Source organism: Eleutherodactylus coqui, chromosome 3 (assembly GCF_035609145.1).
Source record: "Eleutherodactylus coqui strain aEleCoq1 chromosome 3, aEleCoq1.hap1, whole genome shotgun sequence".
Lineage (NCBI taxonomy): Eukaryota > Metazoa > Chordata > Amphibia > Anura > Eleutherodactylidae > Eleutherodactylus > Eleutherodactylus coqui.
The window spans coordinates 53,948,540-53,975,262 of record NC_089839.1 but is presented as its reverse complement, the minus strand read 5'-3'; the positions used below and the strand labels follow the sequence as shown (position 1 = coordinate 53,975,262).

Here is a 26,723-nt window from a genome sequence, read left to right as displayed (position 1 = left end):
ATCTCTCCCCATAGAGAGGAGAGAGGCCCCTATGAAAATGAAAAAAGAACACGGCATGTCAATTTCAGTGCGGCTTGGCCGCAAAATCTTGTCCAGTTTGCTGGCTAATCCTGGGATTAGGAGCCACCGGCGGAATTGCCATGCGAACCTTCTGCACGGAAATTCCGTCCCATGTGAACCAAGCCTAAAAGTGTTAAAAGTTGTTATGAATTTATATTCCCAAGTATAATGGCATGACATGATATTAACGTGTTATTAGGACTTTTATGACATTATTAATTAGCAGCTTTTGTATGTAATTTACATGGGAATTGTGGTGTCTTTTTTTGTAACTCTACTTGTCTCTTATGGTGTCTTTCCATGTTTTTTGCATCTAATAAGAAAATACTCTGTCAGCGATGGCCTTATGTTGTTTTAGATTTTTGTTTTTGTTGAGTTATGTACACTTGGAGCTGCCATATTTTATTTCTTTTACTATGCGAGAGCAGTAGACATGAGTGATAATGTGCCTGGCCCATTTGATAAACGGTCCTGTATTTCTCTGTTTGATTGTGTTTGAATCCATGTATCTGTAGAATACTATCTGTGATGATACACAAACAGCAGCACTCTTATCTACTGCAGTGTGACTAGTATTATAGCTCAGCCCCATTGGAGTTCATGCAGCTGAACTGCAATACCAGACACAGCCTATTGTCAAACGTGGCACTCTTTCTATTATACAACAGGCCTGTTTTCCTATTCACACATAACCCATTCAGCCAGCATTTGTGCCCACTGAAAGACAAGATTAGACGGGTCATTTTCTGCTAAAGTTGTTAATCCAGGAGGAAACTTGTGCAGGTTGATCCAATACTAAGGGAATACAACTAATAACTATCACCCAGGGCAATGATTCAGTAAGACCTGTTTCTAAATACTATGGCAAAGGCAGGGCTACAGAAGAAAACTTCAGTGGACTGGTGGCAGAGGTGCCCCTTCATGTCCGGCATGTGGGCCACATCTGCCACCAGTCCCTTTTCCTGTGCCATTTGGGTTTCTATGGTATTTCCAGGAATTTTCTGACAATTGCTGTTATATGTCCTGTGTTTTAATGCAAGACTGTAAATAAGGAATATCTGGTTGTATCTGTGTACAGCATCTACCAGCCTCTGTGTGAGCGGGCACACTGCCCATTTTTCTGGAACAGATGGAGAACCCATGGGTTGTCTAAAGCTGTTGTAAGGTTTGTTTTAATACTACTATGTGTGAGCAATTATATGCTTTTTGGATCTCACTTCTAGAGCACTTAGAGGTTATCATGGTGCCTGGTGTTTTATGCTAAATACGTGTCACTGCAGTGGATTTTGTTAGTTGGGAGAATACAAGAATTTTGTCACAATTCAATCTATATATATAAAGTGAAAGCCCTCACTGACTCACTGACTCACTGACTCGCCACTAATTCTCCAACTTCCCGATGTCGTATAAACATGAAATTTGGCACAAGCATAGATTATGTCCAAAATAGAAAAAGTAAAGGGGTCCCAACTCGATTATTCAATTCTAGCGCAAAAGAACTAGTGTCCAAATTTTACATACGTAATCTAATTCTCTCACTTCCCGATGTCATAGAAACTTGAAATTTGGCACGAGCATTGATTATGTCATAAATAGGAAAATTTAATGGGTCCCAACTCAGTTATTCATTTCTAAGCGCAAAAGAATTAGCGTCCAAATTTTACGTACATAATCTACTTCTCTCACTTCCCAATGCAACAAATAATTGCACAAATTTTTACCGCACAAATGTGAAATTTGCCATGACCATTCTTTGCTTACTAAATATTGGAAATTTAAAGGGTTGCAACTTGATTATTCAATCCTATGCATAAAAGTAAGTGACCCCCTATGTAATGTAACTAATAACACACATCTGTACAGCACAAACTTGAAATTTGGCATGACTATTCCTATGTTATGTAACTAATAACATATCTGTACCCCGTAATATATGAGACAGTTATCTTCTCAGCAAAACAAAACGCATTTAGAAATATGAGTATATACTGACAGCAATAAAACTGACTGTCCTATGTATTGAAAGGCTGTAAAGTATAAAAGGAAGTGGACATGGACTGCTGGGATGGAATATGCCTTTAAGTATAACAAGGGGCTGCAACCTTCAGTCTGGGTAGGAAATTTGAATAAAAAGGGACGTTACCTTTCAGGGTAAAAATGAGGAGAGGGTGAGGTGGCACATTCTGTGGGGTGACATTTTCACATACAGTCTGAGATAAATATCTCTCCTATCTGCCTATACATTGAGAGGAATCCGATCTGTGTGTAATGAGCAGCGTGTGAGGGGTGGACATTTTGTGGAGGGAAATTTTTACATACAGTTTGAGAAAAATCTCTCTTCTATCTGCCTATATACTGAAAGAATCTAACTGGCCTGTATGTAATGAAAAAATATCTCTTCTATCTGCCTATGCACTGAAAATCAGCAAGAAATATGATTTATGAGGGAGGTTTTTTTTTTCAAAAATATATAAAGCCTAGGAAAGTTCTTTTTGGCACACACGCTACCTTTAGGCCTTTAACTTCAGATAACAGGCAGGCGTTTTTGAAAAAAATCATTGTCCAACGGTGATAATTTACAATAAAATTGTGAATCTTGAAAAAAATGTAATTTATTTCCCATTAAACTATTAAATTTATCTTATCTGAATTTATTCGTACTCTAAAGTAACCACGACTTCATAAGATTTTCGGCGTGAACACCAGATAAACAACAGTACCAAATTAACTCGGGCGAAGACGGGTATATCAGCTAGTAATATCATATTAATACAAACATTATTTGCCAAATCTATTTTACCTTACATTAAATGGGTAGTCTCATCTTGGCTTTTCATAGCCAAGATTGGAATTCACGGAAACAGCTGAGCGCTTCAGCTGTGCGCAATTTGTGTAACGTCTATTTAAGTGAGTGGGAGCTACGGAAACAGTTTTGCACAACACACTGCAGACGTTGAGGTTCTGGCATGGCTCTTGCTGTGGCCTGAAGTACAAGGCATAATGTGCCTTCATGCTACGAAGACAGTAATTTGGTACTCTATACATCCAAGAGATGCCATAACATTATCATTGGTGTCTGTCTTGCTCCCTGCACTTCATACTTAGGCCTCTTTCACACAAGGGTTTTATTTTGCTGCTATTTTGTCATGATAAAACACTGTCTGAAAATCGCGACCATCTGAAGCATTGGATTTCAATTCATCCGTTCAGATGGGCAATTTTCCAGCATGTGAAATTGGCCGGTCGGAAAAGATAGCGCATACGGTGCACATTCCGGTAGGCCACTTTTTCGCGCGGCCAGAAAAGATAGGACTTAGCCTATCTTTTGCCGGAATATGTAGCCGATTCCCATAGACTTCAATGGGAGCCTATGAGAACCGTGAGAAAAGGGGAGGAGGAGGGAGGGAGTTTAGCAGCGGGTCGCATTAATAAAGTCCCTTCCCCACCGTGACAGATCCCATAGGCTTCTATCGGAGCTTCTATTAACGCGATCAGCTGGCAAAGGGAGACGGAGGAAGGGGGAGTGAAGAATATACGCCGCAGCCCTGCCACCTAAATGGACCAAAAGATGGGAGATTTAGCTGTGACTTGGTCGCAGCTTTCTCTCTTTCATGCGATTTTCTGTAGTAGTGCGGGCGGACGAAAATTGCAACACCCGTGTGAAAGATCCCTTAGAATCAGTGGATGTCACAGTAATCGGACCTTACAGTCAGTAAGTGAGGAGCTATCCTATCAAAATGTTAAAGCAAGGATAACATTTCATCACCATACAATTAAAGAAAGACCGAGTTACCTGTGGCGGAGCATTTTAGTGGCCGAGGACATAACACAGAAAATATGAGGGTTATTATATTAAAAGGCAACTTCAAATCTCAACAACACAGAAGAATTTTGGAGTACAAATTTTTGACCTTCTTTGATACTCTCAACACAGGCCTGAATAGCTCTCAGGGTTTTACAACAGGGTGGGGTATCTGAGAAATCTGGTGCACAGACAGTTCACAGGACTGGTGTCCCCTCTAACATCAATTTAAAGACCATAGAACTCTCCCATCCTTATCAGTGGACTATTTAAGGATTTACTCATTTGCTCATCCTGTTCTGTTATTGTTTTAAGTGCAAATGAATCACACCATGTCTGTGCCTTTTTATGTGCTAGTATATATATGCTTCTTCCTATTATGCCTGATGAAGGGTTCAAAGTAGCTTTGAAAGCTTGCTGTAACATCATTTCATTTTGTTAGCTATTAGAAGGTGTCATATCCACAAGATTGCTTTGTTTCTCTTAATGAGAACAATCACAATCGCTGCTGAAGATAATATCTCATTAAGGGCATGTTCACATAGTGAATTTTTTCAATCCGAAGCAGAAATCAAACTGCTGCCACAAATTTGCATCTTGAAATGCCAAGGATCTATATGTGAATTATAGTCCATTCAATGGTGCAAATCCACATGCAGTCACCTGCGGGAGATTCTGTGCAATTTGCACTTGGAACATGGATTTTATATTCCCCATTTCCCATTGAAACTAATGGGACACAGAAAACACATGGACTCTGATGCGGATTTCAGTACCATTGGAATCTGTGCAAACTTTCTATCATGTGAATGGAGGCTAAGAGTTCTATAAGAAAAACTGTCAAAATTGCACTGGGAAAATGGTCTTCTAGAGCAGTGTTCCCCAACTCCAGTCCTCAGGGACCGCCAACAGGTCATGTTTTCAGGATTTCCTCAGTGTTACACAGGTGATGTAATTATTGCCGGTGCCACAGGTGTCCTTACTATAGGATATCCTGAAAGCATGACCTGTTGGTGGTCCCTGAGGACTGGAGTTGGGGACCCCTGTTCTAGAGAGGTGGCCTTTTCACAGTTGGAAATCCATCACAGGAAAATCTGCTCTAGATCAGGGGTGGTCTTTTGGTGGGTTTCACTATACTTCCTATATTTCAATTGGTCTGACACACTAATTTTGTGGGCAGACTTATGCCCAACATATACGATACTGCAATGTACTGTTCATCTGAGTAGTCGCCAAAGTAAAGGTTCTGCTCATATTTCCAATAGTGAATGGGGTTAAAAAGCACCATAAGGAATCGTAACAAATCCATCAAACAGGTCATAACGAATTATTGGGGATCCGTCAAATCCGTCATGGATGATGTAAAAATAGAAACGATGATACCAGTATGGACAGAGCATAAACTCGTTTGCCTCGGTAGACTTCAAAGTGTGATAACGTTTTTTTTTTCCATTTTTATAGAAGTGACCATTCCTTGCCATCACTTGCATTTAACTTCTTTTCTTTTTCTTTAACTTTCAGTCTGGACATTATCCCATAGACAGACAGGTACAATGGTGCTACATATATAGTTACAATGTATTTCATTAAAGCTTACTCCCCAGTCCATCCCTGGTGCCATATTCGTTCTGTACCAACTTCTGTTAATTTACAAAGACTTATATAAACTTTGATGTTCTTCTTAAAATTGTATATCATGGTGATTGCAGAAGTATCACTGGTTCCTCCTGCTGCTCTCTATAGACTATACTACGGACAAGTTCTTGTAAAATAACAAATTTTGGCATAGAACTACAGTCTTTATGTGTCTGGAATCCATACCTCTCTATATATGTCCCATATATATATATATATATGTAAAGCCCTTTGTTGTATCTAATGAGTGCAGTCTATTCAACAGCAGATCAAACCAAGTTAGGGCGGAATAGAGGATTTGGTTTATCCATTTGCTTGCATGAATTCATAACCCATAGAAACTGTGATGTCATTAAAACATCAATGACTTGACTGACTACATTAATTTATATGTTGAATCCCTCTATTAGCACTGTGCTGCTTTTAGGTCCAACATTCTGCATTGATTAATTTCCTAATATATGTCTATAGTGGGCAGAGCTCTATTGTCCAGATACAGAGCTCCAAATCTCCACAATAGACCTAGAGATAAATGATACCATTATGGCTTCCAGCAGCCACCACTAGGGGGAGCTTAAAAGCTTTTCATATACTGTGTTATTATTGAGTTATATATAGAATAAGTATACAGAAAGCTTCATAGGTCCCCCCTAGTGGTATCTACAGGCAGAATCGTAGAAATTTGACTCTATAGATTCTTTAATGACTAAATAGAAGATGAAGATTCAAGGACTTACAGTGAATAGCCACTTCATTAGAGACACCCATCTACCCTAAAGATCCACAGCAATTCTTCATAACGCCTAGGAAAACATTCCTCACACCATTACTCCACCTCCACCAGGCTGAGCTGTTGACACCTGATAGGAAAGGTTTATTGATTTATGTTGCTTGTGCCAAATTCTAGCCCTCTCATCAGTATTAGAGATGAGCAAGCATACTCGCTAAGGGCAATTGCTCGATCAAGCATTGCCCTTAGCAAGTACCTGCCCGCTCGGGAGCAAAGATTTGGCTGCCAACGGCGGGCGGGGGAGAGCGGGGAGGAACGGAGGGGAGATCTCTCTCTCCCTCCCTCCCCCCGCTCCCCTCTGCTCATGGCCGCAACTCACCTGTCACCCGCGCGGGCACCCGAACCTTTGCTCCCGAGCGGGGAGATACTCGCTAAGGACAATGCTCGATCGAGTAATTGTCCTCAGCGAGTATGCTCGCTCATCTCTCATCAGTATGGTGCAATAGAAATCTGGATTCATCTGACGAGGCTATTTTTTATACTTCTCAGTGATCCAATTTTGCTCTTTTTTTGCCCACTGGAGTCTCGCCTTTTTGTTTCTCTTAGGCAGCAATGGCGCTGGAACTCGTCATCTGCTGTCATTGCCCACCTGTACTAAGGAACAATAAGTTGTGCATTTGAACACATTAGGTCGGGTTTAAACACGCATACGCTTGTGTGAGCCTGAACTTAGTCGGAGCTGCAGTTTGCTTGTTTGTCAGAACGAGTCTTGACATTCTCCTTTGACCCCTTTTGTTGGCAAGTAGTTGCATCCACAGGATTCCCTTTCAATGGATGTGTTTCCTAGAGATTGCTCAATTTTCCAATTCTAATGTGGATTCACTCTGAAATTGATCCACTGAAAATGGAGTCACGTGTCTAATTTTAATTCAGGCAAACTCCCATTATAAAAAGGTTGGTATCTCTAATAAAGTGGCTATTCAGTGTATATTTAGTGATTTATTTTTATTTTTATTTAATGGGAAATACTGTTTTTCAATGAACACACCAGTGGGCTCTAGAGTAAGTAATAGGTGACCAAGCTTGAGTTGAGATCTCTGCTGAATAGGTTCACTTCTGCTTCCGTTATGTATGTGTATTGCAGGTAATCCCGTCCTTCTATTGTAATTCTATAATCTTGTTTGTATTCGTGTTTTTTATGTTTCCATGTACAGACTATGTGATGCATGTGTGCTTTGGTCAAAATATGTTTATAAAAGCTGTAAGAAATATATTTGAGGACTGTTTGGGTGTCTTCCAAGGTATTGCTGTATCAAGATATAAACTAAATATTGTACAGAGTTTAAGTAATAAATATACTGTGTTTGCTTTGTGTTGGATTCATATTTATAAAATCGAATCAGAGGTACAGAAAACTAAAGTTAAGTCCCACAGAAGTCTTTGGGTTCCGAATTAAGATTCTTTGCAACTTCCAACCTGTGTGAAGCTATAATATTACGATAGATAGATAGATAGATAGATAGATAGATAGATAGATAGATAGATAGATAGATAGATAGATAGATAGATAGACAGATAGATATGACATGGATAGATAAAAGATATATAGATATGAGAAATAGATAGATAGATAAATAAATAGATTAATAGAGAGATAGATTTGGGATATATATATATATATATATATATATATATATATATATATATATATGACATGGATAGATATAAGATAGATGGATGGATAGATAGATAGATAGATAGATAGATATGACATGGGTAGATGTAAGATAGATACATAGATATGAGAGATAGAGAGATAGATAGATAGATATGAGATAGATAGATGTGAGAGATAGATAGATATGAAAGAGATAGATAGATATGAGAGATAGATAGATAAATAGATTAATAGAGAGATAGATATGGGATAGATAGATATATATGACATGGATAGATATAAGATAGATAGATAGATAGATAGATAGATAGATAGATATGAGATAGATAGATAGAAAGATAGATAGATAGTGCCAGTCAAAAGTTTGGACACACCTTTTCATTCCATCCTTTTCTTTTACATTATAGACTCACATTGAAAACATGAAAACTATGAAGGAACACATGGAATTAAGTAGTAAACAAAAAAGTGTTAAAGGATTTATACCACAATTACAAGTTATTGTTTATCCAGAGGATAGGGGATAACTTGCTGATCGTTGGGGGTCTCACCGCTTAGACTCTCACAAATTACAAGAATGGGAGTTCCATGTCCCTCGGTGTCCTCATCGTGGGGTTACTGCACTCCCACAGTGATAACGAGAATGAATGGAGTGCTGGTCGTGCAAGTGCACTAGTCCTCCATTTACTTGCAATGGGACTGCGGATATACACAAATGCCACCCGTTCGGGTATTTCCGTCAGCCTGATTGAAATAGATGAAGTGCTAACTAGAGATGAGCGAACGTACTCGGATAAGCACTACTCGTCCGAGTAATGTGCTTTATCCGAGTACCTCTCTGCTCGTCCTGAAAGATTCGGGACGCGCTGCGGAGCGGGGAGCTGCAGGGGAGAGCGGGGAGGAACGGAGGGGAGATCTTTCTCTCCTTCTCTCCCGCCCGCTCTGCCCCGCTCCCCGCTGCGACTCACCTGTCAGCAGCGGCAGCTCCCGAACCTTTCAGCACGAGCGGGGAGGTACTCGGATAAGGCACATTACTCGGACGAGTAGTGCTTATCCGAGTACGTTCGCTCATCTCTAGTGCTAACCGTGCATGCTCGACTAGTGCTCCATTCATTCTGGCGTCACTGAAGGGGGAGAAGCGACCCAGGGACAGACAGTGTAGGACATGTTAGTGCTGTCCTGGAGATCGGCAGAGCTCTCCGCAATGAGACCTTCACCGATCAGCAAGTTATTGCTTATCCTGTACTTGTGGTACAACTTCTTTAAAGTGTAACTGTCATTTATTTATTTTAATGTACAAAATAGGCGATTCCAAGTATTTTTGCAATATGTTTTATTAGCCTATTGTGTACTCTTTTTTTTTTTTTTTTTTAAACCCCTCTTCTGCGATGTAGTTAGGTGAAGATGTTGCTAAGAAGTTGCTAGTGAAATCCATATTCACCTAACAGCATAGCAGAAGAGGGCATTCCAGCTGTGCCTGCACTGTTCTCTCTAGTGCAGTTGCAGACACAGCTGTCGCATTTGAAAACTTTATTAATAAAGGCTGCTTTATAGATATTACTGAGTCTTACACACATAATTCCATCTATCCCCATTGCTGTTATTTCTCTTCTCTCTCCACTCTTCTTCCTCGGCGGCTCTGAACGTATCGAGAACCGTTCTATGCTGCAAACAGCTTCTCCGTTCACAATGCTTGTTCCCCACCAGAGCCAATAAACTGTTAGTGCTCTCAGTGCATTGGGTGTATAGTACTATATGTCATGACCCAATAAACTAAGACATAGACAGTGCATTGGGTCCAGTGGAGAGCAGGGGCGTTGTGAAGGAGAGAAGCTGTTGTTTTCTGTAGATAGCTTCTCCTGTTCACAGTGCCCGCTCCCCACTAGGACCAATGCACTGAGAGCCCTGACAGTGCATCAGGTCCAGTGGGGAAAAGCTATCTGTAGCATAGAACATACACAGTGATCTGCCAGGGGAAGAATAGTAGAGGTAGAAGAAATTCTTCAAAGTTGCTCCTTTTTGCTTGGATGACAACTTCATGCACTCTTGTATTCTCTCAATCAGCTTCATGATTTTCCAACAGTCTTGAAGGAGTTTCCAGAGGTGCAGAACACTTGTTGACTGCTTTTCCTTCGCTCTATGTACTAACTCACCCCAAATAATCTCATTTGGGTTTAAGTTGGGTGGTTATCGAGCAATTGCGCTTAGCGAGTATGCTCGCTCATCTCTAGTCGGTACATGTTCACATCACCTTTGGCGCAAGTAGTCACGTAACCTTAGTCCAGAGAGACTACAGTATAGGTTAAGAAGAAGTAGGGGACAAGAAAGGAATACAAGGGTTTGCTTGTAGTCTCTAACCATGGAGACACAAAGGTCTGAATAGGAGTTGTAGATTCAAAGCGTTTTAAAAAACGTTTAAAAAAAATTCTTTGTAAAGTTTTTTTTATTCACTGAAGCAAAAAAAAAGTTGAGCACGAAGATGTATGTAGTTTTTTATGAAGCACCTATCGCATGAGGTTGAGTGATTACTTTTTTGTTCCTTAAAACGATCATTTCAGCAAGGTTTTGGGGATTACCATCCAGAAGTGGATTAAACCTGTTTATGAGGTGCAGTCACACTTTTTAAGCTATTTTGCTCTCGTCTGTAGTTTTTCCCCGCTATAATCTCCGCGCACGTTTATTGTGATGTAATGTTGTAGCACCTTAATCCCTTAAGCAGCTTTGGGTTTATTTAAACAAGAGCCAGGTCAGAGACGTCTTCTGCATAAAAGATTCCCATCCATTAAAGTAAAACCGATCCGTATCTCTGGCCGGGAATGGAGCCAATTCCTGGAGTGTGAGACCTTTTAATTGATCGGACGCAGGGCGATGGTTTTAAGACATGAAGGACTTTGAAGAAGTAGATGAAGGGGACAGGGACAATAAAATGCATGCAGATAGGGATTGTGAAATGAGAAGCTAAGGGCACCAAGTGCAAATTATAAGGGGGTGACCACTTCTAGGAACATATTAAAGGGGTCGTACTATACTTGAAAACCATGGCTTCTTTCTTCCAAACACCACCCCACTTGCCCATGGGTTTGGTCTGGGTTTGCAGCAGAGTTCCAATGAATTAATTAGAACTGAGTTGCAATACAGCATGCAACCTGTGTACAGCTGTGGCGCTGGTTTTACATAAAATCAGGGATGCTTTTCCAATCCTGAACAACACTTTTAAAAGGGTTTGGGCAATCACTACATATTATAAGGCCCCCCCCCAATCAGGTGCATATCCATAGGGGATGCAGGGGTAGCAGTTGCTACCAGGCCCTGTAGACTTAGGTGGCCCAAAGGTCCCTCCATTGCATAAGAAGACACAGTATTATAATCAGCATATGGTAGGTCGGGGGCCCTGTTACAGATTTTGCATCGGGGCCCAAGAGCTTCTAGTTACGTCTCTGGCCCCAATGCTGTTGGGACCCCCCATGATCAGCAAGGAGGTCATCTAGTTTCTATTGAGGCATTAGGGCTCATTCACACGTGCAATTTTGGCTGTGGAAAAATGCACTGTCTGACAAAAAGAGAGAGATCTTAAGTGACCCTAACCTCTGGTTACATCTATATCCTTATATAAAACATACGCATGTCTATACAGAGCGCTAATTTAAAGGGCTTCCTAGGACTGAAATATTAGTTACCTACTCTCAGGATAGGTCATCAGTATCTGTTCAGTGAAGATCCAACTCCTGACACCATTGCTAGTCAGCTGCTTGAAGTGGCCACGGTTCTAGGCTGAGCACTGTAGCCACTTCACTGTATAGCACACAGCGCCGTACATTTTGTAGTGGCCGTGCCTGGTATTGCAGCTCAATCAAATTCACTTGAGCAACATATAGGCCATGTGACTAAAGAATGGGATGTCACAGGTTGGAGAAGAGTTTGCAGTGCTCACCTAGGCACTGCAGCCTCTTCTAACAGCTGATCGGCGGGACTACAGGGACACGATCCCCTACTGATATATTGATAATATTTCCTGAGGATCAGCTATTAATATTTTAATCCCAGGAAAATCGTTTAATTTTATATTCACTTTAGTGTCATGGCTTCCAACAGATCCAAATGGCCATCTTTGCAGTGTTGACAAAGCCTAGTTAAACACTAAAATCTAGTCTCCTTTCTGGTACCCGTCTATTGAAAATCTCTTCCCAGAACTGCAGTATTGGACAACAATACTATGCTCAGTCATTATGACAGTACAGGTATTGTCTAGGCTTATATAAATCAGTGGGGGTCACAATGCTGTAACCCCAGAATCTCCAACATCGGCCCCTGTGCCCCCTTGTGCCTGGCACTGTGGGGTTGCTTCATCCTCCCCCACAGTAACGTCAGAAAGAACGGCGCACGGTTGAACATGAGTGGCCGCTGCTCCCTTCATCTCAATGGGGCTAACAGAAATACCGAAGTGCTTGCCACTCATTTTCTCAGGGTTAGTGAGGGTCTCAGCGGAAAAACCTCCACGATCAGCAAGTTACCCCCTATACCCCCAGGAAATACTGAATGACCCCTTTAATAAAGCTTCATCATTATGTAATGAAATGTTTTGCAACTTTCTACTATACTTGGCCTTCACATTCTTTACAATTTTCCAGACCTATGCTTGCTGTCAGTGAATGAAAATGCTATTCTTTACATCTAGATGTTGGAACTCCATACAGACGTTTCATTATATGACTAAGGCCTCAGTCAGACGGGCGTTTCTTCGCGCGTTTTGCGCATGCGCATGCGTTTCGCGCATATATAGAACCAATAGTTCGCTATGATATCGGTCACATGTCCGCTTTTGCGAAAAATTATAGGACACGACGATTCGCAAATTGCGCCTATCTGCGTTCGCCGTTTTATGTGCGCACCAAAATCATTTTTTTCGCCGGTCAGACGAAGTTTCATGCGCATTTTGATGCGCACGGCGATTTTTTTCCGGTCAGACGGGCGTTTTGCAGCGACGATAAACGCGGGTAGGTGCAGATTTTTCCCGCAATTTTTGCCTCCGGTCACGCGATTTGCGCATGCGCATCCGACATGCGATGCGCAAAACGCGCGAAAAAACGCCCGTCTGACTGAGGCCTAAGCGTGATTTCCATAATGAAATCCCTTTAGTCTTTGTATAATGAAATCTTTAAGGGTCTCTCCTGTCCTGATATGTAATAACTTATTATCATGGTAGGCCTGACTGCTGAGACCCCTACAGTCCTTAGAACTAAGCAATACTCAACTGAAAAAATAAGGATTGTCAGACGTTGCATGTGAAAACATAAATGAGGCACACAGCATGTACACCAGTTTTTTGGTGCAAATTGAGCCAGAATTCTGGTACATTTAGCTTAGTAAATCTCCCCCAGTATGCAGTAAACTCTTAAGCTCCCCCTAGTGGTGGCTGAAGGGGTCCAGAATTTGATCATGTAACTCTGTGTCTGTGTGAAATTAATATGCACTGAAAAGTTGTATAAGGTTGGACATTTACTTTAACCCCTTAATGCTTCATGACATACAGTTGTGTCAAGGAGGATTGGGATTTGTATGGAGCAGGATTGGCGGTCGATCCTGCTCCATACAATGCGGGTGTTGGCTGTCTTTGACATGCTGATCGTGACTGTTAACCCTTTAAAAGCTGTCGTCAATTCTGATTGCAGCATTTAAAAAATGACCCGATCGGAAATTGGGGGGGACTGAATAGTCCGCCTGCGATGAGATTACAGGGTGCTGTTTGGTTGCTATGGCAGCTGGGGTTCTTCTGAAGGTCTGCCATTGCAGATTGCCTATGAAGCCATGCATGTGTAGCCTGATAGGTTGCCTGGCAGATCGGAGTATAATGTTATACTATGCTATTACATTATACTGCAGGAAAATTCAAACGATCGTAAGTTCAAGTCCCTTAAAATGCCTAAAAAAATGAAAAAGTAAAAAATATTGTATTAATTATTAGGAAAAAACGCTTTCCCATATTTATAATTAAAAGATACATATTTGTAATAGCTACATGCATAAAAATCCGATCTATAAAAATAATACATTATTTATCCCGCACAGTAAATGTCGCAGAAGGAAAACCACAATTTCAGAATTAGGTTTTCCAAGTAAAAAATGTAGTAAAAAGATATCAAAAAATTGTAGCCATAGAAGCTAGACGATGTCCTGAGCCCTCACACAACTATGTCGACAGAAAAATAAAAACTATATACATTTTGTATTGTCATAACTGTACTGACCCATAGAATAAAGTCATCGTGTCATTTTTGCAGCAGTGTGTACGCTGTAGAAAGAAAACCGCCCACCAAAGATGGCAGAGTTGTGTGTTTTTTTCCCATTTCACTACACTTCGATTTTTTTTAAAAGTTTTTTAGTAAATTACATAGTACATTGAATAGTACCATTGAAAAATACAACTCACCCTCCAAAATAAAAGCGCCCTCAGACTGCTACGTTGATGGATAAATAAAAGAGTTATGATTTTGTTTTTTAAAGCGAGGAGGAAAAAACAGAAATGTCTTTAAGGGGTTAAAGTTCATGAAGCAGAGCAAAATAATACAGTTCTTGTCTATCTGTAACAGGAATTTTACATATATGTGTATCAGTCATGTAGTGGATGTGATGTCAGTGCTCCTCTGAGCTATAGATCACAAAGGGTTAAGTAATGTGCACTGCAGCCCAGATGCTAGAGTTAATGCCAGTTAAATATTTTTTCTTGTCTTTTTGGAACAGAGACTAATTTTGTCTTGGGTAATGCCCAGATAGTGGACTGGCCAATTGTCTACAGCAATGACGGGTTCTGCAAGTTGTCAGGATATCACCGGGCAGAAGTTATGCAAAAAAGCAGCACATGCAGGTAAGAAATAACATATACCGCACTGTTCTTTATGATGCCCATTCTATGAATATACATCTATCATTCTAACTAAGGGACAAATGTTATAGGCTAGGTTTTCTCAACTCCGGTCCTTAAATATCCCCAACAGATTATGACTTGTGGATCTCCAATAGAGGGAACACTATAGTAATTTATCTATTGACAATTAAAGGGGTTGTTGGATGAGGGAATATATAGATGTGGTTTGACCTGAAGAGGAATGTACACGTAAGGCATCCCAGAAATATTAATGAACTGGAAGTCACTTCTCAAATGTTATTTGCCAGGAAATATTTGGTGCTGGTGAATGCTGCTAAAAAGAGATATAAACCATATTATATTCAAGGGTTCACTTACTTTTCATTGCTACATTCTGGATGTTTACCCAATGTGCTCAATAAAAGACACAAATGGTACATTTTTTAGCAATCACTGAAGAACTCCAGGTGATTGTGAAGGGTTACTTTTTCTTGCAACTATAGATGCCCTATGGCTATCATAGAAGAGGGTCCGATGCTCAACACCGCCCCCCCCCCCCTTTATGAACTAGAGTGGAATGCCCAATTAATCCATTCATTTAAATGAAAACATGCAATACCATATTTCTCCTGTAGTGGTGCTATTTCTTATTTCTATGATACTAAAATCATTTTTTTCAAGCATCTGACCAATAGAAAAACTGGAACTAGTAAAGAACTTATTTTGAATTATTCTTATTTTTATCAGCTTTTAATAAAATAGAATATCAATGGATTTATGTAGGGGAAGGCAGTGATGTGTTTTTACTGGAATGTCCCAATTAAAGGGAAGATTAGGAAAAAAGTTAGCTTTTTTCTCCCCTAGCTTGGCTATTGGCTGTCTTGGGTATTGCAGCCTAGCCCCATTCAAATGAGTGAAACTAAATTGCAATACCAGACACAACCTGTGGAAAAGAGTGGTGCTGTTTCTGTAAAAAAGCATAACCTGTCATAAAGTTTAAACACAGACAGATGTTTAAAAATACTAAGAGCTAAATTCCACAGATTTTCACCATCTGCGTTACTTCTTTTCAGTTTTATGTATGGGGAGTTGACAGACAAAGAGACCATTGAGAAAGTCAGACAGACGTTTGAGAATTACGAGATGAACTCCTTTGAAATTCTAATGTATAAGAAGAACAGTAAGTGGCGCCTTCATTTTGCTTGCACTATTTCCCCACATATGATGAAGTGTTTTGCTGCCGCGCTCCTTTGTACCGTTACACCACAGATAATACACTCGCATTGTTTTATTTTGGATGCTTTATTTAGTGCCGCAGTGATCATTAAAGAACAATGAGTTCTGCGTGATTGGTAAATTGCCAAATCACCTCCGCTCATTATCTTCCACTGGTTTAGAGCCGTGTTCATTCTAATCTATTTGTATTCATATAACGATTGTGCTACTGAGGGAGAAGAAGCAATGAACGTGTAGTATTCTCTCCTGCAGACGGCCGCTGCTGTGCGCGATCTGCTCCCTCGTCATACTGCAGGAATTCTTGGAAATCACTGCTGTTAATTGTTTTTTTTTTTAGGGAGCTACATAAACCATATAAAGATGTGTTCTCCCTTAACTTGTCCCTTATCTTGGCTTATCATGTGTGGCACGAAAAAAAAAGAGTATACATCGGATGGATGCCATTTGTCACCATGGGCTCTTATGTTCAATAACTTATACTCTTTTTTTACTAGATAACACAAAATTGTAATAATGATTTTTCATACTGGAGTCCTAATAAAATTCAAGAAAATTTAAAGGGATATGCCATCTGACGCAGCCTCTTTCAGAGTGAGGCACCCGGGACAAACAGCTGATCGCCCTGGGTCCCACTACTGACATAGCTGATTTTGTCGGTGGAAACTGTGGTCAGTTAGGCATTCCTCCTGCAACAGCCGCTGCAGCGGACATGTATTACAGGATGGATCCAAATGAATGGCCATCATTAATATATATGGATGGCTCAAGGTCTGTCTGAACTCTTCTGGATCATAGAGGAGGGGCCCATGTGGGGATCCCACTTTATGGGGTTTATATGCCCTACTTGGGCACATGAGCAAGAGTTTCCTGCTTGGCACAATCCCTTTGAGAGTGGACGCATCTGTATAGTCTTGATTTTAAAGGTTTTTGAAACCTTTGTTCATGCAAAGTCAATTACACACGTATCTTATTAAGTCACTGCAGAAAAAAATATGCATGTTACGGCACTCTGACCCCCGAGCGCCAGGTGGGGTGCCCTGAACTTCCTGCACCCCACTGTCCCTGCCTACTTGCCACGGCCCTGGCTAATCCCAGGCGGACAACTGGACGGCGGTCCCTGCGCTGGCTAGGGACCTGGCGACTGACAAGAGAAACTAACTGATGGGGGGACAGAGTGCCGACAGAGAGGCAGATGGAAAAGGCCAACAGAACAAACAAAGCTACAGGCAGGCTGAAGGAAACTGACTGGCAAACTAGGGCTAGCTGAGAATAGCTGCAGACAGACTAGCTAGTAGCAGACAGAACCAGAACAGACTGAGTAAAAGGCACACTAGAAAGAGACTGACTAGCAACTAGTACTGACTGACTGACACAGGCAGAACTGACTAGTGGCTAACAGAACCAATAACTGGCAGTGAGCTCAGGTCACTGCTAGCCTTATAAACGAAAGACTCCGCCCTGGGGCGGAGAGTGGGAGGAGCCAGCCCCCCACTACTGCACAAGAGAGGTGGAGGAGTGCGGGCGGCGCCCTACGGGCAGACACGCCCACGCCGCCGCACACCAGCCGTTCCACGTTGCCAGTAGAGCCCCGACGTCAGGGCTCCAGGACGCCGGAGCCGATGCCGGGGTGGCGCGCGCTGACCGCGGGACCCTGCGCTGCCCTGCATGGTAACAATGCACTTATGTGTTTTTGCATTGAGTTTTCATTCCTATGCATTTAAAAAAGCCTCATATTTGGTTGCTCCTCTTCTCTGCAGAACAGGCAACTAATGTGCCAGAGGTGTGTTTCTAGCAAATACTGAGGAAGGGGCGCTGCAGTCCTGAAACATGTCTGTTCATGCTGGATTTAATAAAATAGAGAAGTTGAGCTAATAACCTGATGTCATGTGCTTCTCTTTAAAAAGGTTGCGCCTATACCCATTTCTTTCACTGTAAGGCCTCCTCGGCAGCTGAAAATGGACACATAGACGTCTATAGACATCTATGCTTCTGTCTTCAGCTGTCAAGGAGAGCTGACAAAAAGGATAACAGCCAACAGGGCACAGTGCTTGAGTGATTGCTTCTACCCCTTCATTTCAGCAATTAGTGGAGCTATTACACACTCACTGATCAACAGTGAGCAAAACTTTTAACATTTGCTCCGACATGTCAGCCATTTTTTAAAAGTACAGTTACCCTTTACGATATGAGGCGTTCAGAGTCATTGGGGGCCAGGCCATCGGTGGTGCCCCTTTAGAAGTAACACCTTATACGCCCTGTGCCGCTGTTGCGAACATGTGGCAATATATGATCATTCAGATCCCTATTTACATATTCGTGTTTCAGGGACGCCGGTGTGGTTCTTTGTGAAGATCGCTCCAATCCGAAATGAGCAGGACAAAGTGGTTTTGTTTCTTTGCACCTTCAGTGATATCACAGCTTTTAAGCAACCGATTGAAGATGATTCATCCAAAGGTTTGTAGACATCATCTATTCTATATTCAGACATAACGACAGAGAAGCGCAAGAGAAGAATGGAGCAGTTGCCCATAGCAACCAATCAGGTTCCTGCATGCTTTCTATAAAGGGTCTCTGATTGGTTGCTATGGGCAACTGCTGGTTTTGATAAATCTCACCTGATTTGTAGAAGTATTTCTGTGGATTTTCATCTTTCTGCTCCCCTCCTTATGTATTTCCGTATGAGGTCAATAACAGTGGTATACACACTGTATACAGATCATGCCCCTACTGGTGGCAACAGGCAGCCAACATATTCAGTGTTTGGGGAGAGCACCTAAACGGTGAGTGAGGAGACTCAAATGGCCATGCGCACTCCTCTGGGTAATATGCAAATAGGTGAGATGGAATAATACTTCCACAGTGCCACCTATTGGAAGGCAGCATTCCTTCATGCCAAAGTCAGACTCTTTATACAAGCCTTGTAACAATGACTGGGAATGTAGAAGCAAAGCAAGACTTCATGTACAGACAGCTGTTTCAGGGTGTTTGCCCTTCATCAGTGTAGAGTAAGAGTCTGGCTTTGCTAGTGAGATGCCTGGGATGGGGGACAGGAAACGCTATCTTTTCTCCTTAGGGAGAGCACCTATACAGTGAATGAGGAGATTCAAATGGCCATGTATGCTCCTCTGGGTAATATGCAAATAAGGGAGATGGAATAATACCCAAAGGAACAGATGGAATAGTCTGTACTAGAGAAACAGATCAACAGAGGCTTATAGGCTACATTCACATGTAGTTAACTTTCTGTAGCACATTTTGGTGTGAATTCACATAAAAATCCAGGCCGTATTTGTGTGCGTTTTTATGCGTTTAAAATATACGTGCGATACGCAGACAATAGAAGACATTGCTGTCAATGGGCTCGTTCTCAGTAACATTTTTTGCGCAAGAGAGAAATTTCTCGTGCATGCAAAAAAAATAGACCTGCTCTATTTTCCTGCGGATTTGCACAGCAAGGACCCCATATGAGTCTATGTGCAATACGCTGCACAATTACGTGCATTAATAGCCTTTTAAATCAGGGTGGGGGGTGTTGTGCGCACATATGAACAGGCTATGCCTGCACAAAAGCACAGCACAATACTCCAATACACATGCAAATCAGCCTCATTCAGGGTGGCTTCAGATGAGCGTAAGCTCAGCGCAACATACTTGAGCAGTGAACGAGGTTGAGTTGCACGTGTGCCTGCCTAGTACTGTACTTTTTTGCGCATGCAGGGCCTGCTCATATGCGCACACACCCCTCTGCCCTGATTTAACAGGCTATTTGACCTAATGAAGTTCAGATGCATTCTCTGCTTTATGAAATTGTGCCCATGTTCTTACGTTTTGCGTGCGCATTTGTGAAACCTCCCATCGATTACCATAGGGCTCTTGGTGCGCAAAGACGCAGGAAAATAGAACAGGTCCAATTTTTTGTGCATTCGAGAAATGAGAACAAACCCATTGAGATCAATGGTTTCTATTTTCTGTGCTTTCAGCACGCAATTTTTGCATGCACAAAAATGCGCTAAAGTGCATCCGTCTGAAGCCGCCACCACTGTGAAAATACGGTGCACTTAGGTGAGCGTATTGGTGAATACCCTCAACTGAAGTCGCAGTTAATGCAGATTTTGGTGCAGAATTCATCCCCTTACTTGAAAAGGTGAAATCTGCACTGAGAAACCGCAGCATAAAAAGACGTGCTGTAAGCTTCAGATTCACATCTCAGGTCAATTTCACGCTGCAGACTTTTTTCCGCAGTGTGTTGATGAGATTTTTGAAATATCATCCACTGCTAATACTTTAAAATGCTGCAAAATGTTCTGCAGGCAGATCCGCTATGGAAGACTGCAGCATATCCACTGCATGTGAACTTACCCAGAAACTGCATTATATGTTCTAAAGCAGTGCTGCGTACAACACAGTGAGGGGCTGCGCTGTCTGGCCTGGAGTATACAAAGATGAGGGTCGTTTCTGGCCTGGAGGTCTTTATTCAGGGGCCTAGTCAGTGGTTTAAATTTAAGGGATCTTGTCTGGGGTCACTATTTTTTGGGTGCTCTGATTTTTTTAGGGGGATCTGTATTTTTAGGGGGTCTATTCCAGTATCTGTATTTTTAAAGAAGATCTGGTTTCTGTATTTTTAGGTAATCTGGGGTCTGTACATATACTATTACGATTAAAAGTAATTGGACACCTGGGAAAGAATCAAAAGCAGCATTTATTTACATATGTTAATACTTAGAGGGGCTCGTTTGACCCTTAAGCCTCATGTCCATGGGGAAAATCAGGCCTGCCGCGGATTCTTCATGCAGAATCCCGCAGCGGGTCTCTCCTTTCCCGCGGACATGAGGCTAAAAATAACAATTTACTTACCTGTCCGGACGCTGCGGATCTTCTCTCTGTCGCGGCCGAATCTTCTTTCTTTGGCCCGGCGGATGTGCACTCTTTTTTTTTTTTTAACTCCTGCGCTCCGCGGGAGAGCAGGAATTCAGGTGCGGGTGTGCCGCGGATCCGGACGGCTTCTATAGGCCTCAATAGAAGCCTGCGGGAGCAGTCCCCGCCGGAGACCCACACTAAAATGGAGCATGCTGCAGGTGTTTTCCCGCACACGCAATCCGCGCCTCAGGGGAAAATGACATCCGCAGGTATTTAATTACCTGCTGGTATCCAATGCATCCCTATGGGGCGTGGATCACACGTGCGGGACACTCACTGCGGATCTGTCCCCGTGGACATGAGGCCTAATGACATTAGATACTCTCCGTGCAACACTTTCTACTAACGTCTGATACACTTCAGCTGGTATTACCCTTCATTCATCCTGCAAACATCTGGCAAGTTCTTTCAAAAATGCATTTGTCCTTCAACAAAATAGGGCAAGTAGCATTGTCATTGGAAAATTGAGCAATGGAAGACCATTCTACGGAGTGATGAATACTGTTACTCCATCTTCAAATCAGAAATACCTGGGTGTGGAGGATGATGGGGAACACCTTATACCTGAGTGTGTTGTGTCAACAGTTAAATACAGTGGAGGGTGTTATGGTCTGGAGTGGTTTATGTGGCATGGTCTCGGTCCGTTGATTGTAGTGACAAGAACAATGAATATGGAGGCATACCCTGACATTCTAGACAATAAAGTGCTGCCGACAATGTGACAATTTTCTGAGAATGGTCAGCCATACTTCCAATGAGACAACGCACCTTGTCACAAATCCAACACTGTTTTACGTTGGTTTGAGAATATGAATGTTCCACAGACTGACCTGCACAGAGTCCCAAGATGAACCTCACTGAACATCTGGAGGAACTGGAACGTCGGGTCAGGAAATATGAGCAGTGTCCTTCAGTGCCTCATGTTTGCAGGTTGAATGGAGGGAAATACCAGCTGAAGTATATCAGATGTTAGTAGAAAGTATGTCATGGAGAGTATCTGATGTCATTAGGCCCAAAGGAGGCCACTAAGTATTAACATATGGAAATAAATGCTACTATTGATTCTTGCTGAGGTGTCAATTCTATGACCTTTGGTAGGATAATGTATTTAGAAAGTCTGGTTTGGATTTTTTTGATTAATCCAAAAGGTTTGAGGCAATCGGTATTCCTTTTTTTTTGGTCTGTATTTATTTAAGGGTTCTGGTATGTCTGCTCTGGATTTGTTTTGGTGTGTGCAGAAGGGGGTCATATGTGCTATTTGGGATACCCAGGCCACTTGCTATATAAATGGGCAGGGTATAAAGGTCATAACCTCTTTACTGTTTTCCCCTTTGTTGTCACTCTGAAAAGCCTTTTCAAAAGTTGGCTAGTATGTCTACTGACATTCCTGTACTTGAGGCTTCTATTAGGCACAGGAAGCGCTGCAGTAAAGCAGTCTAGTCCTTGGGGTCAGGGCTGGATTATGCAGGGGGTTGGCGCAGTAGTCTTCATACTCTCTTGGGAACCATTCCGGTAAGTTTTGATGGCTCTTGTCCTGGCTGGCTCTTACTGGAGGATATTTCACACATTCAGGCTCCGAGATTTGAATCCAGTATTGACATCACAGCTCTTGAAGATTGCATTAAGGATATATTAAGGATCCCTATGTAGTTGTTGGGCAGGTGGGGGGGGGGGGGTCATGATAATACTGCAACTAATTTGATAAGCAAACATTTCCATCATGAATAATTCAAAGCCATCCTCAATCTTTACCTATAACCCAGTTTACAAATCAAGTTACTTATGTACCCCACTGTGATTACTAAGTGCTGATGCTGCTCTCCTGGCAACGTCTCTTACTTCAGCACTAAACTATTGATTACTCACATTTTGAGCCACTATGTAAAGGACAAGCCAGCCTAGCCTCCATCTACATATTCAGAGCTTTTAGACATTTTTAGTCTGTGATCTATACATGTTAGTATAGTATGTATACGGGACATTTAGCACCATGTGCATGCTTCCTAAGTATGGCATGTTGTGGCTTTTAAATTCTACTGCCATTTTGCCTGTAATACCCCCAAAACTACGCAGAAATTCCCTTTTCGATACATATTTGCATGACTCCACCCCTTTTGTGGTTCAGTGCACAGGACAATGTCATGACAAACAGGACACTTTCGCAGAATTTGGGAAATTTGAATTCTTTTTCCACTTTCAGGTAAATAGAACTTATTGTATTATGTAAACGTTATGGAACTGTCTAATATCATACTGTGATTTAACCCTTTCCAATCCAATTTTGGATTCAGGGTTTCCTAAAAAGGCTTTCTCTTTTTGCTGTTATACAACAGTGCCATCTGCTGGCTAAAGCCAGTGTGTGTGCACCAAAGAGGCTCTGACAGCGAAGTGGCTGGCAATAGACGGTAAGAATACCCTGTTGGACATCTTCTGACATTGGAGCTGTACAAGCTTCAATCAGAATCTAGGAAGACGCCAATCAGTGGCTTGGAAAGGTTAATTCCCCATCATTTTTAAGATCTCTGCTTGAAGAGAGTAAATGGAAACATTAATTGTTTTCATCCAGAGGCTTATACTATGTCTCAACCTCTTCCCAACTGCATAGCATAACTAAGCTGTATAGCATCATGCAGTCACGAAGGGTGTATGGAGCAGGTTTGGAAACCAAGGCTCCTACAAACCTTGGAGGTGTCAGTTGTTTTGCCACCAGCAAAAGCCAGAGTCGAAGTTAGCTGACCACACATACGGAGATGCCTCTTTGACAGGGCTTAATAGGCAACAGTAAAGAGTTATATGTACTGCATTAATATAGTTTTGCAGTGAAGAGTACATGCAGTCAAATGATTGCAAGTTCAAGGCCCCTATGTGGAGTAAAAAAATATAGAAAATGGTTTAATAAAGCTTTTAAAGATTTGTTAAAAATATATCAAACGTTTAAAAAATGCATTTTTCCAATAATAAAATCTAAACAATTGTTAAAAAACATATATGGTTTCACCCACTTTTTACAAAGGTTCTTGGACAAATATACTATCCTACCAACTGTAATTGTGACACCTGAGCAAGAATCCGTATGTTAATACTTAAAGTCTTCTTGGCTATAATGATTTTGGATACTCTCTGTGGCATATTTTGCACTAACATCTGATACAGCTACTATATCCCTCCATTCATCCTGCAAATGTCTGTCGAGTTCTCTCATAGAAGATGAATCAGCCCTTCTACAGTGGGGCAAGAAGCGTTAGTGATTGGACACTTGACCCATGGAAGAAAGTTTGCAGGATGAATGGAGGGAAATACCAGCTGGAGTGCATCTGATGTTAGTAAAAAGTATACCATGCAAAGTGTCCAATGTCATTGGGTCCAAAGGAGCCCCTCTGAGTATTAACATATCTAAATCAATACTACTTTTGATTCTTTCTCAGGTGTCCAATTACTTTTGGTAGGATAGTGTAGCTGATCACAAGTTATTCCCCTTTCTCGGACCTCCAGCAATTAGCTGTAGTATGTAGAGATTTGTCGCACTAAGTATTTAAATTCCACACCACTACAGGAAAAAGTAAGCATTATGCAGTGCCCATACAAATAAATGGGTTGTCTGTGCAATGCAGGTCACTGTAGATCCTATTGAGCGAGAGAGATGCTCTTTATAACTGCTCTCCACTGTGACCATGAGATGAGAAGCCCACTCTATTACCTCCATATATTGTTTAGCTGTCCTCAGGATAGGTCATTGATACCAGTTTGGTATGCGTCAGCCACTTGCGATCCCTGCTGACTCTTCTCAGGCCTGTGATGTCATGTTTATTGGTCACATTGCCTGAGAGCAGCTTGGTTCCATTCAGGTGAATGGGATTGTGCTGCTATACCAGTCACAGCCACTATAAAATGTACGATGCTGTGCTTGATATTGACTAAAGCTGCAGTGGCACTCACTGAACTGCAGATTACATTGTTGTGTATGATGAGGTATGTAATTTTTGTTTTTGCAGGTTGGGGGAAGCTAGCACGCCTAACAAGAGCACTTACAAGCAGCAGAGGGGTCTTGCAGCAGTTGGCTCCCACTGTCCATAAAGGGGAAAATGTACATAAGCATTCCCGGCTGGCTGAGGTAATATGTACCTGCAGTACAAATGAGGAGCTTTGTGAACTAGTCTTGTAATCCATCGACTCACTGGATGCTGAAGAAATATTTAAAGGGAACCTGTTATCACTTTTGACCTCCAGAAACTACTTTATGGGGCTCAAAGGTGAGGGAATGGGGAGTCTGGGGAGCTGTGTTTCGCACTGTGTGCGCGCAGTAGCTTCAAGGGGACACAGCGCTGGAACAGGGAGCCTATGAAATGCAGCTCTCCGGACTCTCCTTTCACTCTTCTTTGAGCGCCATTACATATTTTATGGGGCTCAAAGGTAATGACAGGTTCCCTTTAAAGTATGGGTTACGCTGGACCTATAGATTGCAGTGAATCAATTGGCGGAATATTAGTTTGACAAGAAGTGCCGCTGCCTTCAGTTCAATGGTAAGTACACACCCCTTGGTTCTTTGAAAGTGCTTAAAGGGATTGTCGAGCCATATGAAATTTTTTTAAGTAAAGCCTAGAATGGTGTAAAATAACAAATGGAGTAATTTGCACCTATCTGCTTCCACATTGCTGCTTCCTGGGTCCCCCTCTAGTCTTTGTTGATTATGTCTACACAACATGTGAGCACTGCAGCCAATCACTGGCCACAGCAGTGACCTCTTTGCTGTTCACTTCAGCCAGTGATTGGTTGCAGAAATCACATGTGATGTCAACAGGCCCTTTCTGGAGTTGGTGAACAGAGACTAGAGGAGCCCTAGGAAGCGATGATTCGGAAGCAGCAGTTATGTTATAAGTTATGTTATAGCATTCCAAGCTTTAGATGAAAAAACATTTCATGGGGCAAAACAACCTTTTAAGCAGGACTACAAATAGTGGCGAGACCACAAAAAGTCAATTGTCTATTTTTAAGCAAAGAACATATTACCCCATACCCTCTTCTACCATCTTTAAAGCTCCCTATGTAGTTCAACAGTACTTCAAGATCTAATAAAATTAGGTAAATCAACATGGACATCACTACAGCTCCATCAGTGGCTGTTGCACAATTTTCTTTAATTCATAAGCATTAAATGTGGCTACATAATGTGATTTCTCAACATTTTGAAAAACCAAATGACAGATGCATATGGCTAAAAATGACAAATAGTCCTATAGCCAGCTTTAAGATCCCTGCAGCTTCCATGTTGATATTTCTGTGATCATTCGTCAGCCTTCATTTACTAGGATTCATTGATAGCATGAGTTACTCACGTGACCATGACAGCCAATCAGTAAGAAGAAGGTGATGTCAGTAATAGATGGCAAGTCATTGGCTGCTGCAGTCACATGTTGGGCAGATCATGGGTGTTTCCAGGTAAAATAAAGACTGAAGGAGACACGGGGTATTATCAGTATGGAAGCAGAAGTCAATTTGATAGATGAAAATGTGTTAGCTTTAGAAATATGCAGCTACTCTCTGTCTCGGGTTCTGCGTTGAATGCCAAAAGTACCATTTAAATGGACACCTGGATGGAACCATAGCTTTTAATGTGTGGAACAGAGACCTCTTTTATCTCTGTTCTAGGCTTCTTCCCTATCAGTCGTTTACTGGATCAAAAAGCGTCATCAGGGTTGAAAACATTGTGAAACGGAGACCAAAATGGTCTCTGTTTCACACATTAAAGGGTTTTACAGGCTTCAAATAGTGTAAAATAAAGAAAAATGTATACTCACCCGTTCCA

At 41.7% G+C, this 26,723-nt stretch overlaps 1 protein-coding gene across 1 annotated transcript in view; it reads left to right on the top strand.

The window, feature by feature from the left end:
* KCNH1 (potassium voltage-gated channel subfamily H member 1) overlaps positions 1 to 26,723 on the top strand; it is a 348,715-nt gene that overhangs the window by 29,042 nt on the left and 292,950 nt on the right. Inside the window, exons 2-5 of the mRNA XM_066594506.1 lie at positions 14,644 to 14,767; positions 15,841 to 15,947; positions 18,329 to 18,457; positions 24,913 to 25,031. Of these exons, the coding sequence (XP_066450603.1) occupies positions 14,644 to 14,767; positions 15,841 to 15,947; positions 18,329 to 18,457; positions 24,913 to 25,031 (479 nt within the window). The remainder of the gene's footprint in view (positions 1 to 14,643; positions 14,768 to 15,840; positions 15,948 to 18,328; positions 18,458 to 24,912; positions 25,032 to 26,723) is intronic.